Source organism: Fusarium flagelliforme (assembly GCF_020744385.1).
Source record: "Fusarium flagelliforme strain FIESC 12 MPI-CAGE-AA-0113 chromosome Unknown B0J16scaffold_8, whole genome shotgun sequence".
NCBI lineage: Eukaryota > Fungi > Ascomycota > Sordariomycetes > Hypocreales > Nectriaceae > Fusarium > Fusarium flagelliforme.
Genome location: NW_025763510.1, coordinates 102,140 through 120,702, shown reverse-complemented (window position 1 = coordinate 120,702; position 18,563 = coordinate 102,140). Strand labels below are relative to the sequence as shown.

General features: G+C 43.6%; 6 protein-coding genes across 6 annotated transcripts; 4 read left to right on the top strand and 2 right to left on the bottom strand.

Moving 5' to 3' along the window:
• Positions 1–4,986: 4,986 nt before the first annotated feature.
• Positions 4,987–5,960, top strand: B0J16DRAFT_324655 (major facilitator superfamily domain-containing protein; the record flags this gene model as incomplete). The annotated part of the gene is made up of 2 exons (XM_046125841.1): positions 4,987–5,074; positions 5,125–5,960. 2 exons carry the CDS (start codon positions 4,987–4,989, stop codon positions 5,958–5,960), a joined length of 924 nt encoding a protein of 307 aa, XP_045977492.1.
• Positions 5,961–8,660: 2,700 nt separating this feature from the next.
• Positions 8,661–10,302, top strand: B0J16DRAFT_405447 (Aldehyde/histidinol dehydrogenase; the record flags this gene model as incomplete). The annotated part of the gene is made up of 3 exons (XM_046132887.1): positions 8,661–9,132; positions 9,329–9,648; positions 9,712–10,302. 3 exons carry the CDS (start codon positions 8,661–8,663, stop codon positions 10,300–10,302), a joined length of 1,383 nt encoding a protein of 460 aa, XP_045977491.1.
• A 1,699-nt stretch (positions 10,303–12,001) lies between these two features.
• B0J16DRAFT_405443 (uncharacterized protein) lies at positions 12,002–12,947 on the bottom strand (the record flags this gene model as incomplete). The annotated part of the gene is made up of 2 exons (XM_046132886.1): positions 12,850–12,947; positions 12,002–12,795 (listed from the first exon to the last, which is right to left on the bottom strand). Exons 1-2 carry the CDS (start codon positions 12,851–12,853, stop codon positions 12,002–12,004), a joined length of 798 nt encoding a protein of 265 aa, XP_045977490.1. The 5' UTR covers positions 12,854–12,947.
• A 328-nt stretch (positions 12,948–13,275) lies between these two features.
• B0J16DRAFT_405440 (uncharacterized protein) lies at positions 13,276–14,873 on the top strand. Its single transcript, XM_046132885.1, has 2 exons — positions 13,276–13,712; positions 13,771–14,873. The coding sequence occupies exons 1-2, from the start codon at positions 13,380–13,382 to the stop codon at positions 14,785–14,787; spliced, it is 1,350 nt and encodes a 449-aa protein (XP_045977489.1). The 5' UTR covers positions 13,276–13,379; the 3' UTR covers positions 14,788–14,873.
• An 810-nt stretch (positions 14,874–15,683) lies between these two features.
• B0J16DRAFT_375857 (3-octaprenyl-4-hydroxybenzoate carboxy-lyase-domain-containing protein) lies at positions 15,684–17,370 on the bottom strand (the record flags this gene model as incomplete). The annotated part of the gene is made up of 2 exons (XM_046130733.1): positions 15,684–16,254; positions 16,312–17,370. 2 exons carry the CDS (start codon positions 17,368–17,370, stop codon positions 15,721–15,723), a joined length of 1,593 nt encoding a protein of 530 aa, XP_045977488.1. The 3' UTR covers positions 15,684–15,720.
• A 376-nt stretch (positions 17,371–17,746) lies between these two features.
• B0J16DRAFT_375856 (flavoprotein) lies at positions 17,747–18,520 on the top strand (the record flags this gene model as incomplete). The annotated part of the gene is made up of 1 exon (XM_046130732.1): positions 17,747–18,520. One exon carries the CDS (start codon positions 17,747–17,749, stop codon positions 18,518–18,520), a length of 774 nt encoding a protein of 257 aa, XP_045977487.1.
• Between the last annotated feature and the right edge of the window lie 43 nt (positions 18,521–18,563).

Below are 18,563 nucleotides of genomic sequence, written 5' to 3'. Positions count from 1 at the left end.
GAACGCCAAACAACAGACCCTATACATCCAAAGAAACCATGGGGTATCTAACGTACACTTGGTACGACAATATCGGAGTAGCGGAGCTACGATTTAACCTAGCCTACTACCGACAGGAAGCAAAACGACAGGAAACGCTGAAGGACACCAAAAAGCAGCTGAAAATGATCGAAGAAGCTGATCAGGAGTTTAAAGAACTCACGAAAGGAAGATACAAACATCTTATGAAAAACGACCAGGATACACCTAAAGACTCGAAAGACACCGACGAACTAGAATGCGTATGGGAAGCAGACGGACTTCACCTGGCCAGCATCTACAACGAGAAACCCGACACAAATAAAGAAACGGGAAAAGACAAACGCCATCTGTAACGGAGCCACGGATAAGCGAAGCACAAGGACAAGAACGACTTAGACCACGAAGTGCTCTAGGAGCTACGCAGGATAGCGAGCCCGACCGCCTAGTACTAAAAGTTCGGATTAAGGGGAGATGGCTAGACGCTTGGATCGATTGTGGAGCCAAAAGAAACTTTATCGACCCAAAAATAGCCACGGAGCTAGAACTACCATGGAAAAGGAAACAACTTCCCTATCCGCTAACCAACGCGGAAGGACAACTCTTTGACTACAACGACGGTATTATAGACCAAGAGATCAATCACCTCAAAGTCTTCGTACAAGGGAAAAATCAAGGAGTCGATTTCAACATCGTACCTTTGGGAGAGGTAGATGTCCTCCTAGGAATGCCATGGCTCAGACGAATAAACCCAGACATCGACTGGCTGACTGGCCAAATTACCATCCCAGGTGATGCGGACAGTGATGACGAAACGATCACAACGAACAACGAGAGATCTCAAGCCCTGACTGAAGAGGACAGCATGGGTACGCGTGAAACAAAGCATTCACCACCTCCAAAAGGAGCCAAACATAAGTACACAAAAGGCAGAAAACAAAGAAACCAACAAGTCTTAGGACTCCTCCGACACCAATTACACGACCTAGACCAACAACTGAAGATACAGAAGAAACTCGAGGAAAAGGAGCAATACAACAGACTCAAGAACATTCCCAAGGAATACCACATCTACGAGAGACTCTTCAAAGAAGAACTCGAAACAAAGGTACCACAGCACAGCCGCTGGGACCACGAGATATGGCTCAAAACAGACGACCTACTATTCCAGAAGATCTACAACCTCAACGAAAAAGAGTTGAACACTCTGAGAGAATACCTGGAAGCGGAACTAGCCAAAGGGAACATCAGGATATCCACCTCACCGGCAGGATTCCCAGTGATGTTCGTTCCGAAGAAAAACGGAAAACTACGACTTATTGTGGACTACAGGAAGTTAAACGCCCTTACAATCAAGGATAGGACCCCACTTCCGCTCATTACGGAACTCAAGGACCGCCTACAAGGCAAACAGATCTTCACAGCTCTAGACCTCAAGGGAGCTTACAACCTGATTCGCATCAAGGAAGGAGACGAATGGAAGACAGCTTTCAGAACCAAGTTCGGACTCTTCGAATATCTGGTAATGCCGTTCGGACTCACCAACGCACCCGCAACGTTTCAGCGGATAATTACCAACGTACTCCGACAGTACTTAGACGTCTTTGTAGTTTGTTACCTGGACAATATCCTAATCTTCTCGGACAACGAAGAAGAACACAAGGAACACATCCACAAGGTACTAAAAGCCCTACAAGATGCTAACTTACTGGTCGAACCAGAAAAAAGTTACTTCCACGTAACAGAAGTAGACTTTCTAGGACATACCATCTCGCCTGGAGAGATCAGAATGGATCGGAAGAAAATCTCAGCAATAGCAGCTTGGCTAACCCCCACGACCGTCAAGGAAGTACAAAGCTTCTTAGGCTTCGCCAACTACTACCGACGATTCATCAAAGACTTTAGCAAAATAGCCAACCCCCTCACAGAGTTGACAAAAAAGGAACGACAATTTACCTGGACAACGGACGCCCAGAAGGCTTTTGAGAAATTAAGAGAAGCGATCCTCAGCGAACCTGTATTGGTCATGTTCAACCCTAACAAGGAAATCGAACTAGAGACCGACTCCTCAGATTTCGCATTGGGAGGACAAATCGGACAACGCGACGACCAAGGGAAACTACACCCTATAGCGTTTTATTCTCACAAATTACACGGAGCAGAGCTCAATTACCCCATCTACGACAAAGAGTTTCTAGCTATATTCAACTGCTTCAAGGAATTCAGACACTACCTAATGGGAAGCATGCACCAAATCAAGGTCTACACCGACCATCAGAACATCACACACTTCTCCACGACGCAAGAACTTAATCGACGACAACTACGGTACGCCGAATACCTATGCGAGTTTGACTTCGTAATCATACACCGCAAAGGATCAGACAACGGCAGAGCAGACGCAATCAGCAGGAGACCAGACTACAATACTGGTACGATTAAGTCAAAGGAACAGCTATTGACAAAAAACGACAAGGGAGAATTTCATTTCACACAATAGGCTTAGTTATTAGGACTGATGCACCTAGCCCCCACTCGAGAACCTCCAACAGAAGGACTACACGAGTTCCTCAGGACGTTCCACTCACATCCACTACATGGACACCAGGGAGTAACGAAGACACTCAAGAGACTTCAAGAACAAGGGTACCACATACTAAGAAAGGAAGTTAAAATGACAATCAAGCAGTGTGACCTATGCAAGAAAACCAAGGCACAGCGATATAAGCCATACGGGACACTACAACCACTTCCAGTGGCACAACGACCATGGGACTTAATCACGATGGACTTCATAACCAAGCTACCCCTATCGGAAGAACCCTCAACCGGAATCTTCTATGACAGCATCATGGTTATTGTAGACCGATTAACGAAGTTTTCATACTACCTACCCTATAGAGAAGCAATAGACGCAGAAGAATTATCGTACATATTCTTCAGACACATAGTTAGCGTACACGGACTACCAGCAGAGATCCTTTCGGACAGAGGACCTACCTTCGCAGCCAAGTTTTAGCAAGCACTTATGGCACATTTGGGACTTAACCACCGACTTACAACAGCTTTCAGACCTTAAGCCGATGGACAAACGGAACGCATGAACCAAGTGTTGGAAGCATACCTTCGTTGCTATATCAACTACGAACAAAACAATTGGGTTGAAAAGCTACCAACAGCACAACTAGCTTACAACACCGCACACAACGAGAGTACAAAGCTTACACCAGCGTACGCTAATTTTGGATTTACCCCGGACGCATTCCACGAACCACGAGAACCCAAAGACATCAACCCCGCAGCCATACTCAAGAGCGATGAGCTGAAGAACCTACATAACGAACTTCGAGACGAACTCGAATTCGTTAGAAAACGGATGCAACGATACTATGACCCCAAAAGGCTAGAAGGACCTACCTTTTCGGAGGGAGACATGGTTTACCTATCCGCAAAAAACATTCAGACAAAACAACCAAATCACAAACTAGACTTCAAGTATATTGGACCTTACAAAATTGTCAAAAAGGTATCCAAGAACAACTACGAACTGGACCTACCCGAAAAAGTTAGGCTCCATCCAATCTTTCACATCTTACTTCTCGAATCAGCCGCTGACACAATTCAAGTCAAAACAGGCAACGAACCCAAGGAAATCGACGGACCTGAACTCTACGAAGCGGAAGAAATCAGAGACATAAAGAAGATCAACGGGCAAACGATGTATCTGATCAAATGGAAGAACTACCTAGAAAACGAAAACACATAGGAACCACCAAAACACCTCGCTAATGCCCAGCGACTCCTAAAGAACTTCCACTACTAACGCCAGAGGACCAAGAAGAAGGATCAATGAAAGAACCGAGGCCCAGGGACTCAAGAGTTTCCTGCTCCGAAATAGCGGACCAATCCACGTATGAACCATTGGATTGAGCAAGTTCCAACGCCGCCGCCTCATCCTTCTCCGCCTTTTCCAACTCATCCATTGAGTTTAAACCACGCTGAATCATATTTAGACCTTTCTCTTCTACCTGACGGCGCTGTTGCCTCAGACGAGTAATTTTCGAAAATTGAGCATTCATCAGATTGTGAATACGAGTAGACTCCGCCTGAAGTTGCATCAACTCTTCTTCAGCAGTCTCCTCTTCCCGCTCAAGACGACGCTTTTCATCAACAATTTTACGAGCTGACGTCATCAGCACAACGAATCATTAAAGAGTCAGGAAAATCACTCACCAGCTGCCATTGACAATCCATGACCGTCGCAAGAGTAACCCGCCGTAACACAAGGTTCACAACGGTTTGACTTGTCCGGGTTCAAGATACAGTCGCTTTTGCGACCACGAGTCATGCAATTGGTATAAGGCATTCTGGAAGCGCTGAAGGCAGTTAGGAGACTTGAGAGCGCATGATGATTTTCGGTTGACGTTTTCTTTGATTTCACTACACGGTTAGACATTTTGGAGGGATTACAGGTTCAAGTTTGCTTACTAGGGGTAACCAACAACGAAAATGTTATGAACTAGGCCTCGAGGACAAGGCCTTAAGGAGGGGAGAGATCATGTTACGATCCAAACAAGTAGATTAGTCACCCTGCATATGGCCCCACATTTTCCACTAATTATGTTATCGGAACGATCGACAACGATCAGTGCCAAGACCTTACGATCAGCACTGATCCGACACGATCAGTACTGATCCATCCGAATCAGCACTGATCCTGAGATAACCTCACTGATTACCTGCAATTACCTAAGTATATATACATTTACTTAGCATTAGTTAGTACACTTAGCTCAACAGCTATCAATAAGACTTCTTTACCTGAATACGCCTAATCCGCTTTATTCACTATTAAGAGATGTGACACTTCGCCAAGCTCAGTATAACGCCCTACGACTCTGCAAACATAAACCAGCACGGACTAGTTTACCTGTTTGAAACCCAACCCGTCACATTTTCGGCCTAATGATGACATCCCTCGCTACTAAGTATTATCAAGTTCTACTTAGCCAGGGTGTCTGTTCTGCTATTGGCGTTGCTGCCGTTTTCCAACCTGGTAAGAATAGTATTTGCCTTCACTTTAAACAAAGACTAAGTTTTTTATAGCTTTAAACGTTCTTCACGGTTGGTTCACCACAAAGACAGGAGCTGCTTTCGGTATCATGGCCACAGGCTCAAGTCTGGGTGGCATAGTCTTCCCAATCATGGTTACACGCCTTATTAAAGACGTTGGCTACAGCTGGACCATGCGTATCTGCGCCTTCCTCATCCTCAGCCTCCTCATCATTTCTAATCTAACGGTGCGTGCCTACCGCAGACCTCAACCCGCCAAATTTAGCCAGAATCAAATAAAGCAGCTATTCAAGGAGCCGGGGTTTGTTTTATGCCTTCTAGGCTTCTTCTGCTTTACTTTTGGAATCTATGTTCCAATTACCTATCTGCCTGTCCAAGCACTCGAAATCGGTATAGACGTATCTATTACTGAGTATCTCGTCCCTATACTCAATGCGGGAAGTCTTTTTGGGCGTATCTTATCCGGCTTCGCAGGAGATCGCATTGGCTGCTACAATATTTTCACCATTGTATGCTACCTTACTTCAATTTGGATCTTTGCTCTTTGGATTCCTTGTACCACTACAGGCGGAATTGTCGCGTTTGCTGCGCTTTTTGGCCTCTGTTCTGGCGCCTATGTCTCACTTATCTCCCCTTTGGTTGCGCAGATCTCGCCTATGTCTGAAATCGGCTTCCGTACGGGCGTTCTTTATTCTGTCTCCTCCATCGGTGGTCTTACGACGAGCCCTATCAGTGGTGCAATCATTGTTGGTGCTGGTGGATGGACGGGTGTTAAGGTTTTTGCTGGCGTACTTTGTCTGGCTGGCACCACGTTTATACTTGCAGCAAGATTCTATAGCACCGGCTTCAAGCTTGCTGTTGTTTTTTAAATGTATTCATGAATCCTTGGAAAATATGTCAATCCTACGAACTATGGAATCTCCCCTCCGTACCGACCCTAACATCCGCACCAGCTTTTGAAGGGCATTTGAAGAAAATCGTATCCCCTCAATTATCGAAAGGCTCCCGCTAGGTCACTCCAGGGATGTCTGCCCAAGTGAAATGCGAGAAGAAAAGGTACATTATTCTCCCTCTAAATTAGCCTATGATAGATATCCCGGCACTACTTTGAGTTACAAATCGTGATATCACACTGCTCCTTATTATTGATGATGGGTGCTAAAGGCTTCTTTAAGCTTCCTGACCTTGACTGTACCTACCCGGTGACCCTGACAAACAACACAACCAGCTTTCCCTCCTTCAGACTAGTTTATGGTATGTTATATGTGTAGATTCGTCTTCAGTCCTAAACATCTGCTTTGGTTGACTTTCTGTCGCAGGGTAGATATGATCTTCACGGTCTCGGGAAACAACTGTATTAGTAATCTAGCTATGTGTTTTAAGTAACTCTGCGGGATGGAATACCCTGCACAAGAAAATAAGAAGACAAAAAAAACAATCAACACAGTTGCTGCCGCTTAACACGTTTACTTTAACCCTTAAGCACGCTCACTGCGACACTTTTCTTATGGAACCTTATAAACAGGATGTCATAGATACGTCCGCGCCACTCCTGTTAGCTTGTGTATTATCTCTAGTTAGGCTGCCTGTAGCGTTATAGCAGATAATTATTCACAAGTACCATATAAAGTAAAAGGATCCAAATTGAAGCCTGCTAAGCACCTCAGTGGATAGGATGATCATAGTCTTAACATGCCCTCATGTGGTCTCTACAATCGACATGGTCCATCTCATCGTTATATGTAGCAGCCACTGTAGGAATTGACATTGTTTAACGGATCGCATGCACCTTAAAGTCCTTAATTGTACTTTGACTTCAGAACTCTGCCGTACCTCCCTTAAAGAAGAGTCTGCTTGTTGTGTTTTTCTTTCCAGGCCTAGCGTCGTTAACAAATAGCCAATAGGTCACGTGATTCACTTTTCGGCTACTGTTATTTAATAGTACTGTTGTATCGATATAAAGATTGAACTAGTTATAAATGGTAAATTTACTTGGACTTATTAAGATAATACATAAAATAGCTACTTGTAATATATAGCCTTCATTCTAATAACTATACTAAAATTATTTCCCTAAACTTTAATTTTTTTATAGTTACAACCTCAGCCGTTGCGTCAGGTATACCCCCATCAGACTTTTACCAACTATATAGTAGCTTATGCCTTGACTTGCTACAACTGTAAGCGTTTGTAAAGAGCCTAACATAATGACGACCTATAACTCGAGTCGCCCAATAGATATATAGACAACATTTATCCGCACTTTCATAGAACTTATCTTAGCAGCTGTTAATAAAACATTTTTACATCAATACGTCACACTAGCTCTCTTGGCTATTAAGAGACATAACGTTACGCTGCACTTAAATTATCCTATAATCCTAGTTTATTCTATATACTACCTAAACGTTACAATTTTAACACTGTAATTTAGGTTTTAAATAGTTTATATATTAGGGATTGTAATAAAGACTGCTTCTAGCTATTTTAACCCTTTTACTCTAATAATCTTACCCTTTACAGTTTAACAGTGGTATTTCTTTTTTCTAGGGGTTTAATGTAATATATAGGTCTTTAAATAGGTAAACTAGTATATACTAATTTATATTTACAAATAAGTAAGGTAAAACTAAGTATATTAATAAAGTATTATATCTTTTAATAGTAAATTACGTAAGTTAAGTATATTTAAGTAAATATATTTTATTAATAGCTATTAAACCAAGTATACTAACTAATGCTAAATAAATATATATATACTTAAGTACTTAGTAGCTAATGAGTAAGTTTATTTTAGAATTAGTACTAATTATATTAAATTAGTGCTAATTATAAAGATCTAGTTTTAATTGTTCTTAAACAGTTTAATAATATTATTAGTAAAATATATAGGGCTCTATATAGGGTAACTAATCTACTTGTTAGATTGTAACATTTAAATAATCTTAAGGGATATGTAAACTCACTTCAAGCTGTTAATAGGCTTACCCAGCTTGTTATTTTGCATAAAGGTAAATTAAAGGTTGCAATAAAGTATAACTTTGATAAATATTAGGCTTTATATTATCCTAACGTATACACTCTAGTATGCAATTGGAGAACAGCCGGACGGCGTTTTGTTATTTTCACTGGACCCGTAAAACTGTTAGAATGACAGATACCTATTGGCATGTTAGCTCCCCCTTAATTCTAGACGAAACTTTGTAGCCCTTCTTGTATAGAGCAACTCGATAAAACCTAACCTGGGAAAGTCAATGAGACCTTAGGTATCTTTCCGTTGGCGAGTTCCATTCCTTCCATGTCAAATCCGAGGTTCCCGTAGCCTCGGAAGTGAGTTACAACTGAATGTCGGAATTTGGCACGTTCCGATGGAAACTAACACATTTCGACGGAAGCTAGCATAATCCAGCGGAATAATCGGTCTGTGCAGAGGCCTGAAACGTCGTCCCTAAAACTTCTAGTTATCGCTACTTATCCATCATATAGATACAAATATTCTACATAGATACGTCTCACATCGGATCCTAACCTCGCGTTTACCCTCTATAATATTTTAGAACTTAGTTTCAATGCTGACAATATCCATCAAACGGGCAGCTGCCCTTTCAAGAGACCATTCCCTATCTCTTTATAGACGATATGGAAGCACAGCGACCCAACCTACGATTCCGCTCATAATCAATGGCCAGCAGGTGCATGGTTCTGAATCTTCCCCCGTTATCAGCCCTTTGACTGGTAAAGAAGTGTGGTATTTCTCTTGTGCCAGCAAGCATCAGGTGCAGGAAGCTGTACAAAATGCCCACGACACCTTCCGCGACTGGTCCCGAACTAAAGTTTCTTATCGACGCGACATTTTTCTCAAAGCCGCTGAGATAATGGAAAAAAGGCGTGAGGAGCTCGGCGGATATATGCATCACGAGCTAGGTGCCAATACATTTTACCAAGACTTCGTTCTTGGGTTGACAATTGAAGGGTTGAAGGACACAGCTGGTAGGATAGCCGGGGCTGTGCAAGCGTTTGCACCGGAGTCAACCCATGAAGGTATGAAAGCACTAGTGCAAAAAAAGCCCTATGGAGTCGTTCTGGGAATTGCACCTTGGTAAGATAAATCTTGGGGAGTCATACCGTGGCTTAGTAGCCCTGCTAATGTCTACCGTTACAAGGAATTCCCCTTTTCATCTTGGACTTCGATCTGTTCTTTTTGCCTTGGCTGCTGGAAACACTACTGTTCTGAAAGGCTCTGAGTATACGCCTCGTTGTTATTGGGCGATCGCCGATGTCTTGCGGGAGGCTGGTTTGCCAGACGGGTGTTTGAACTTGATTTTTCACTCATCTACCGAGGCGGCTAGTACCATAAATACCCTGGTTTCGCACCCCCATGTTAAGAAGATTAATTTCACAGGCAGTACCAGGGTTGGGAGAATTATATCCTCTCTCGCAGGGAAACATTTGAAGCCTGTTCTTATGGAACTTGGCGGAAAGGCGAGTGCGATTGTCCTCAAAGACGCCGATCTAGACCAAGCTGCTCTTCACTGCGCCCGGGGAGCATTCCTCAATGTATGTGACTCTGAACCCCCAAGTGTATGACTCAGAAGACTTTATTGACAAAGACGTATATAGGCCGGCCAAATCTGCATGTCCACGGAGCGTATCCTGGTTGACGAGTCTATCTCATGCGAGTTCCAGGAACGTCTTGGTGAAGCAATTAGAAAGCTTTTCGGTGCCGCGAATGACACACCTGCCCTGGTGACTGCAGCCTCAGCCACTCGTAACCGGGGCCTCATTCAAGACGCTATATCCAAAGGCGCACAACCACTCAAGATTTTTGAGGATAAGCATGCTTATGAGACAGATACAAAAATGAGACCTGTGGTCCTTGGCAATATCAAGAAAGACATGGACCTATACGCAACAGAGTCATTCGGCCCCAGTGTGTCTCTCTTCACTTTCAAGACAGAAAAGCAAGCCTTAGAATTAGCGAATGACACGGAATATGGCTTAGCAGCTGCCATTTTCTCGAAGAACTTGAGGGTAGCGTTCCGGCTGGCCGATGGCTTGGACTCAGGGGCCGTACACATTAATTCTATGACGGTGCATGATGAATACTCTATCCCCCACGGCGGTGTGAAGGACAGTGGTTTTGGTCGTTTTAACGGTTACCAGGGATTGGACGAGTTTCTTTACTCCAAGTCGGTTACTTGGATGGATTGATATTTTTATAGCTCAGTATGTTAATGTTCCAGAATGTCGCTGTTAGTGACCTATGCTATTATCCTGTATGTTATAATTTGTATCTGTAACAGTGGACCTTCTAAGCGGATGCCTTAATTCTCGACCATATGCCTTTTAAGCGGTCTAAATCACCCCAAATCAAGTGGCTGGAGTATATAAAGATAAATAATGCAGTGTTGTCAAAACTTGGTTACCCTGGAACGTACCTCGAATCCGGGAAACGCACTGCATTGCCTATTTCCGCAAAGTCACATGACTAGGGACAAAAGAATCCTAAATAGGTATAGCTTGGATCCGCCCCTAAAAGAGGGGAAGCCGAATGCAGATTACATCAATCAATCAAGGATTTATACTATCTACGATTTAATAAGTATATAGACCGTACTGATCTTATTGCCCTTAATACATCTCCTGAACTCAGCAGAGTAGTAGCTTTTGTAGCTATTAAGGATTAAGAAATAATAGCAACTATTTGATTATTTACCAACAGATTAATTAAAGTACTTTAGCTACTCTAAACCGAGCTAGCTATATATCTAGCTATATTAGTTTATTATAATAGCTTAATAACTAATATAGTTATATTCTTAGTACTAATTAATAGGATAATATTAGCTTACATAAATAATAAATAGTATAATTAATTAAGTCTTTGCAGTAATAGCTTAAATTAATATAATCTATTTTTAATTTAAAGTAATACTAATTTTAATCCTACTTATGTTTTTAATTTTATAATAACTAACTATTTTAACTATAATTATACCTATTATAGAATTAATATTATCTAATCGATACTATATTTTATAATAACCTCTTCTATAAGCCTAAACTACTATAAATAACAGTAGAATCTATATAGTTAACTGTCTAGTAGGTATGTTTCTACAATTAAGGGGATTTTAGCCCTTGTTATTGCTTTACGGAGTTATAATCATAGCGATTGCCGATAGGTAATGCATTGCAGTCAACCTCCAGGGAAATTGGCGACTTCTTCTGCAAAACGCAGTTGGGAAGGAGAACCCTCGTGAAGCTAGGTGAAAAGCGGATTGAATGATAGTATATTCTTCAAGATTAGATAGTCCTCATGATTTTTGGAAAGTATTACCCTGAGATTAAATGCTATGTCAGGGACGTAAGACTAAGCGGCCAACTTTGCAAGTACTTGCGACACGTTGAAAACTTATTTTTGGGTTATTTTCAAGCGCTTGGAGTGCAAGATACATTCCGATCTCATTTGTAGAGTGCTACGTGCTACGTGCTGGGTGGTTAAGAAGTACCCAGTATCTCGATGAATAAGAATGTTGGAGAATGAGAGACTTTTGGCGCAATTGCTTATCGCACATATTCTGTCGAAGTGTTATCAATATAAAGAAACACGTAAGGCTCAGGGGAGACCATGTTAGGCTCGTGAGCTAGTCCGAGCACACGTGATTGGGAATTACAGTAATGCTTATTCATGCTTAAGAGAACATCGCTTCTAATTTCTCAACACAGTTAGACTTCTGATGTAGCAATGTAAGTCGAGTCAACGGGCGTTTGTATCAGCTATATGAACGGATTGAACTAGGTAAGACAGTTCATGCCAATATTCTCAGCATTGGAGTGCAATAAGTATTTTTATATTCTTGTCCTCCATCATGACCTCTCACCCGTTTGCCGCCAAGTAGCCTATCACCTAGGCAGTGCCTGTCTGAATAGCTGGAACAACTGGGTAGTTCGGAACTGTATGGTCGGCTCCACCCTTTGCCATAGAAAGGGGGAGCCATATGGTCAAAAGGATACTGGCGCGATCAAACTTTACTAACGCTGTAAGCTTCGTTGCCAATACCCGGTCAAAACCAGATTTCTGCTTGACTTGAACGAGATAGTCGTTGAGAGAAACCCCTTCAGTAGGTTTGGGATATGCCAGCTGGACGGCGATCATCTTATCTTCAGGTTGATGCAGCAACCAAACAGCAACTGCCCCCTGGGTTTCTGCAATATACTTGATTTGAGGATAAACCTCATGAAGATAACCCTCGATATTAGTAGAGGTATAAGACCAGCGCTTGAAGTGCCCAATAGCATGATGCTCGATAGGGGCGAAATTATGAGCACCAATGACTTTCCAAGCAAAGCGCACAGGTGAATCAAACGCCGGCTGGCTCCAGAACTTTGTTCCTTCGTCATCAATCGTATACTCATTGGTCGTCCAATGGCCATAGTCGACGGCTTCTTCCCACTTGTTGAATAGATAGGCTCCGCCAGTAAGGAGCTTGCCGGTAACTTCATCAAAACGGGTGGGAAGATATTTAAGCTGCATTCCAGGGCGCTCCATCATCTCTAAGCTCTGCGGGTACTGGGAGTTGATGATGTCCGGTAGAGAGATGCCAGCCTTAGCGAACGTGATTTCAGAGCTAAAGGCTCCTTTAGCCTTAACTTCGCCAACATTATAGCCGGTAATAGCCTTTGAGGGGATTCGAGGAGCAGCTATCTAACGTTAGCCTGTTTGTAATTAAGGGATACCTTACTATTTAAACGCACCCATTGTTATAATGCAGTTGAAATAAGTAAATGTTATCAAAAAAGTAGGCAAATGGTTTTGGATTTATAAGGAACTGTTGCGTTGAGGCGAGATTAAAATCTGTCGGGCTATGCGATACTATCTATATATTAGTTTGAGCAGCTATGTAGCCGCTAAAATACAAACTTAGATACTCACTTTGAAATGAGGAGCAGGAGGTCGATTTGTCAGACCAATGTAGCATTTTTCCTAATTTCCCTTCGTAAGTCGGCATCACATTTGTGCCGAATGTCTACTCTGTTAATAATCGGGCCCGGATTGGTGGGACTTTGGTTCAACAAGTTAGAAGGAACCCAAGTGGGGCATGAAGCAATTCCGAACCCGAAATTCGAAGCTGGATTCCGAAGCTGGATTCCGAAGCTGGATTCCGAAGCTGGATTCCGGAACCGGCATGAACAAATGTTAGCCTACCTTGTTTCATATAGTGAGGGACCCATCCTCCGTAGCTCATCTCACTCAAGCAACCTTTCGTGCAACTATTGATCTAAGCATGGCAAAGACGAGCGATTATCAGTCATCGATAAACACCTTCATTGTCGAAGATGTCAAAATCTTTGACGGTCATCAGTTTATTGACAATGGCTTCGTCTATGTTCGTGACGGACATATCGCCGATGTTGGCGGCGGTAAGCCGGACAACATTATTGGACAACATATCTTGAGGATCTCTCGACCCCAGCATACACTCATCCCGGGATTGATTGACGCCCATATCCATGCCCTTGCCGGTAATACCAACAGTGTTGAGCAGTCGCTGCGCTTTGGAGTCACAACCGTATGTGACATGCATAACGAAGTGGAGGATATTATGCGGCTGAGACAGGTTCGTTTGTCCTTTGACTGGCATAGGGGAAGATGCAGAAAACTAAATATGAACACAGTGGGTTGCTGAGCCGCAAAACAAGGCCAGGTATTCGGATTACAAGTACGCTGGAATCGGAGCGGTTGTCGAGGGAGGATGGCCTATCCCCGTCATGAAGAAGGAACTGGAGTCAGTTCCCCAGGGCGAGAAAATTCTAGACGCCATTGTCTCGGCCTGGCCTAAAATAAATACAGGTCATGATGCAAAACCTTTTGTCCAACAGCAGGTCAATCAGCATGGCGCATCATATATCAAGATGTTTCACGAACTGGGAGACACTCTCGGCATGAAACTACCGTCACCTTCTATAGATGTGCAAAACGCTATAGTAAAAGCCGCTCATGAAGCGGGAGTCATTGCTGTTGGTCATGCCCTCAGCTATAGTGGCGCTATGGATCTTCTCGAGTCTGGAGTCGACGGCTTTACACATATTTTCCTAGACGAACCTCCCAATGACCACTTCATCAAGATTATGAAGTCGCGCAATGTTCACTGCAACCCAACGCTAAGCTTATGTGCATCGCAAACCGCCGAGCGACAGGAATGGCAGCGAGCATTCAGAAAAGACCCCTTTGCTGAGATTATGCTGATTGAGAAAACATTCGAGGAGCCTCTTGGACTAGCTAAGGGAGAGCGCCCAAGAGCCGGTGTACAGCACGCGTATGAAACCACGCGAAAGCTGTACCAAGCAGGTGTTCCTTTGATAGCAGGGAGTGACTGTGCTGGTCAAGGGTTCGGTGTAGCATATGGTCTTGGCGTACATATTGAGATGTACCTTTTTGCCCATGAGATCGGCATGTCGCCCGAAGACGTCCTCAAATCTGCTACGTCTACTACAGCTACCCGGTTTGGATTCAAGGATAGAGGAGAGATTTCTGTTGGAAAGAAGGCAGATTTGGTGCTTGTCGAAGGTGACATTGCTGACGTACTATCTGATCCAAAGAAGCGCTGTTTACCAATCGTGGGTGTTTGGAGAGATGGTGTCCTGGCGTCTGTTTATGAGCGGGGTTATCCTTGGTTTTGTGCAAATGTTTGATAGGGATATCTGATACGAGTATTCCCCTATGCCAAGACTTCATTTTGTGAAAGAATGGAATTAATAGTGATTTGTTTCGTTTGCTGATGGACCAATACAGCATTATCTTGTTATTTTCAAGAAATTACATGCACCTACAGCCAATGGAAGGAACTACAATCAGTAACCATTGGGTCATGGCACTTACTTTAGCTTTACATGTAAAGCAAGGCACCTATTAAAGAGCCCTTAAGTAACGTCATGGAGCAGATAATATAACCCAATAGCCATACCAGCCATACCACTATTTGATATTCACAATATGATGTATAGTCTACTACAAATTTTCCATATATCTAGCCTACCAGAGATGTAAATGCATATGGCTCTAAAAGCCTTACAGTTAATATTGGAAAATGTGTTTATTGTTTTACATAGAAGTATGTCTTTGTGCATCCATTTCAGCACGATTTGAGTCACCGTCAATCGCCATTCGAACATGTCACGGCCTCATAACTGGTCCAATAACGTTTCTTGACGCGCGACACTAATCCTGCCGGTTTACAATTCTGCATGATGCTTCACACAGCGTTGTGCTTCCGTAAAATTTGCGACATCGGCGCGTGCGTCGGAACTCGAGGCGATGACCGAAAAGCGGCTTAGTAAAGCGAAAATACGCATTATCCTTCCCGTTCCCCGCCCGGTTTTCCTAAGTCATTGAGCCTCGACGAGAGTAGTCCGGAGCCACAGTTACAATAACTGCTGCGTTGCATTCAGACATTCAGGGTTTCCTATCACGCATATTCAAGAACGGTCTAAGGTTTTAGATGTATCTAAGACTGAAGATTTCGGGACCATCGAAATCGAGGCATGACTTGATATGCAATATATGCAATAAAATATTAAATCCAAAAGGACCAAAGAAACCATCTGCCAATCATACGTTCCAATCTACTAAACTGCATCAAAGCCCATTTCCGTCCACCTCCCTTCGATCTTCTCCTGAAGCTCTGGGGGGTACGAAGATCGAAAATCCACAGATCTAAAGATTTTTCCTCCATCGTATTCCATAGCTAAAAGGCAGTTAGATACCATTTTGCCTCCCTTAACAGAACTTCCGCGACCATATTTCCGATACGGAGTAAGTGGAAGACCCATCACCTCGTCAAACACGTATTCGTCAATACCTGGTCGGCAACGGGACGTGTATGCCCATATGACATCTGCCCAGTCATATATGTTCACGTCATCTCCGATCAGTAAGATGCGATTAATTAGCATGGTTGCCTTAGAATTGAAGGCTATGTTGCCTATAGTTGTGCAGAGTTCATCGGGGTTCGTCTTCATCTCGGCAAGCTTCTCATTGTCAACTTGTAGTATGCACCAAGTAGCAAGGGTCTCCAGAGGGGCGACTGCGTCTTTGATTGGAAGTTCATGTTGCTGCAACGCCTCCAATAACTGGACTGACGCCATGGAAGCTGTTGTGTGCTAGAACAATACAGTCAGTATGCAGCACTAAAGAAAAACTTTACTTTGCAAACTTACCGATTCGTCTGTCAGCCGGCCGGGCACAGAAACGGGCAGAATGGCACCATCGCGATAGGTGATAGCATCCACGGTGAAGAGGGGTTGATTGCCAGCTTCACCCTCAAAGTGCATACCAATGTAATCCTCAAATGGGCCTTCAAGAGCCTTGTCCTTGAGAGAAAATGTGCCTTCAAGAATGATCTCGCTATTTGCGGGTACGAGAAGATCACTCAATTCGCATTTCACCATGTCAAGTGGCTTTCCAGTAAGTGCACTGACATAATCTCCCTCTGAAACACCAGGGGGTAGAGGAATCGATGCAGCAATGTTTGCTGCTGGTGGAGCACCAAGAGATAAAGCCCAGGGGACCTTGTCTTTTCCAACTTTCAACCACTGATCCCTGATCATGGAGTTATGTTGTCCTGGAATGACGAGACATGACAAACGTCTCTTGTCATGAATCATGCCTCGAAAGACAGACCAGTTCGTCCACGATTTATCTGGTGTCTCTAAGATATGTACTCCCCACGTTTGAAGATATTTGCCGCCATCACCTTGATGCAGCAGCGGAACTGGTAAATTCGTGAGGTCTGTGTCATCGCCAAAGATTTTATTTTGTTTGCATGGGCCTGTCGAAAGAATATTTGGAGGCAATGGGTCTCGAGTTGTTGCAAGGCGCATCTTTTTAAGAATATCATTCCAACTCGAGTCAGGAGGAAGGCCGAGGCTACGTGCAATTCGACCGTAACGGAATTTGTCATCCTTTCGAAGGCTGGCAGCGTTTCCAAACATCCTCCACAGGCCATCTCGAGCGCCTTTGACGGTGTGGAAAAGCGGCGCTTTAGCGTTAATTTCGCTGACTCTTCTCACAATCGCCCCAACTTCGAGGTTGGGGTCCACTTCTTCATAAATATCGGCAAGATCTCCATCTTTGCGAAGTACGTCCACAAAGCTGCGAAAGTCAAGTTGTGGGTCGCCTTGATTCGAGTTTAATGATGCTTTGCCAGAATAAAGGCGGATCCTGACTGCGGTGTGTCCTAGCGACGATAAAATTTGATGGTGGGTTAATCGGAACATGGTTATGACAAATTCAAGGGAGAATGTGGCAACAATGTCACTAAAACCCACGGTATCATCAAGGTCATAATCGAACTTAGGGCTCTTTCTTAACAACAGAGGCCTCGTTCACTCATTACGGACCCTTAGGCGTAGTTCCGGCCGACCGGAACGGAAAGCAGGAATTGATTACAAGGCAATGCGGAACTCCGGAAACAGAACGGGTGACAACTGCAGTCGGGAAGGATGCTATGTTCCGCAGAATCAAAGGGATTGGGATAAAAGGTCTGTTTTATTTTTCGAAATAGTATTACCCGGATAAGATTGGCAATCGAAAGTATATGGAAAGCACTAAATATACCTCATTGTCTAACCCCTACACGACATTTTGTTCACCATGAAAGCAATCTCTCCCGTCACGTGCCAGCTGGTCGGAGTGTCTTCAAAAAAGGTCACGTTCTACCACCCTACACACCCCATACAAAGACCGTATGTGAGGCTGTTCTCCACAAGCCAAGCGTACTTGAGCTGGGGTGGAGCACGAGACCAGGTTCACGGCAATGATCTCCCACATTTGAAATCAACGAGGCCGACGAGGATCGTTGTCGGGATTACAGGTGCAACAGGTGCCCCGTACGCCATCCGCATCTTAACCCTTCTTCACCACGTAGGTGTGGAGACTCATCTTATCATCAGCAAATGGGCATTAGCCACACTCAAATACGAAACATCCATAAGTGAAGCTGATATTCGAGGCCTTGCGAGTAGATCATACACAGCAAAAGATCTCTCAGCACCAATCGCTTCAGGATCCTTCCAGCATGACGGAATGATGATCGTTCCTTGTAGCATGAAAACTCTTGCTGCAGTACGATCTGGTTACTGTGATGACCTAATATCCAGAGCCGCCGATGTCACACTCAAGGAAGACCGCAAATTACTCCTAGCTATTCGAGAAACACCTTTGAGTTCTATTCATCTTGACAACATGCTTGCTCTTCGTCGTGCTAACGCCATCATCTTCCCTCCTGTTCCGGCTTTCTATACCAGGCCTGGGGGTATCGATGATATTGTTGATCAAAGTGCTGGAAGGATGTTGGATATGATGGGAATATTCACTGATGGATTTGAGCGATGGGAGGGGTTCAAGAAAGCTCAGAAAGAGATGTAGCCGGGATATGAGCAACATGTCGGCTGAAATATTTCATATGCGA

What these genes read in the sequence shown, in the direction of transcription:
- B0J16DRAFT_405440 (XM_046132885.1), top strand. Translation starts at nt 13,380, where the DNA reads ATGGCAAAGACGAGCGATTATCAGTCATCGATAAACACCTTCATTGTC. An exon ending in ATATTATGCGGCTGAGACAG is followed by an intron (nt 13,713 to 13,770) that starts GTTCGTTTGTCC and finishes ATATGAACACAG; the next exon opens with TGGGTTGCTGAGCCGCAAAA.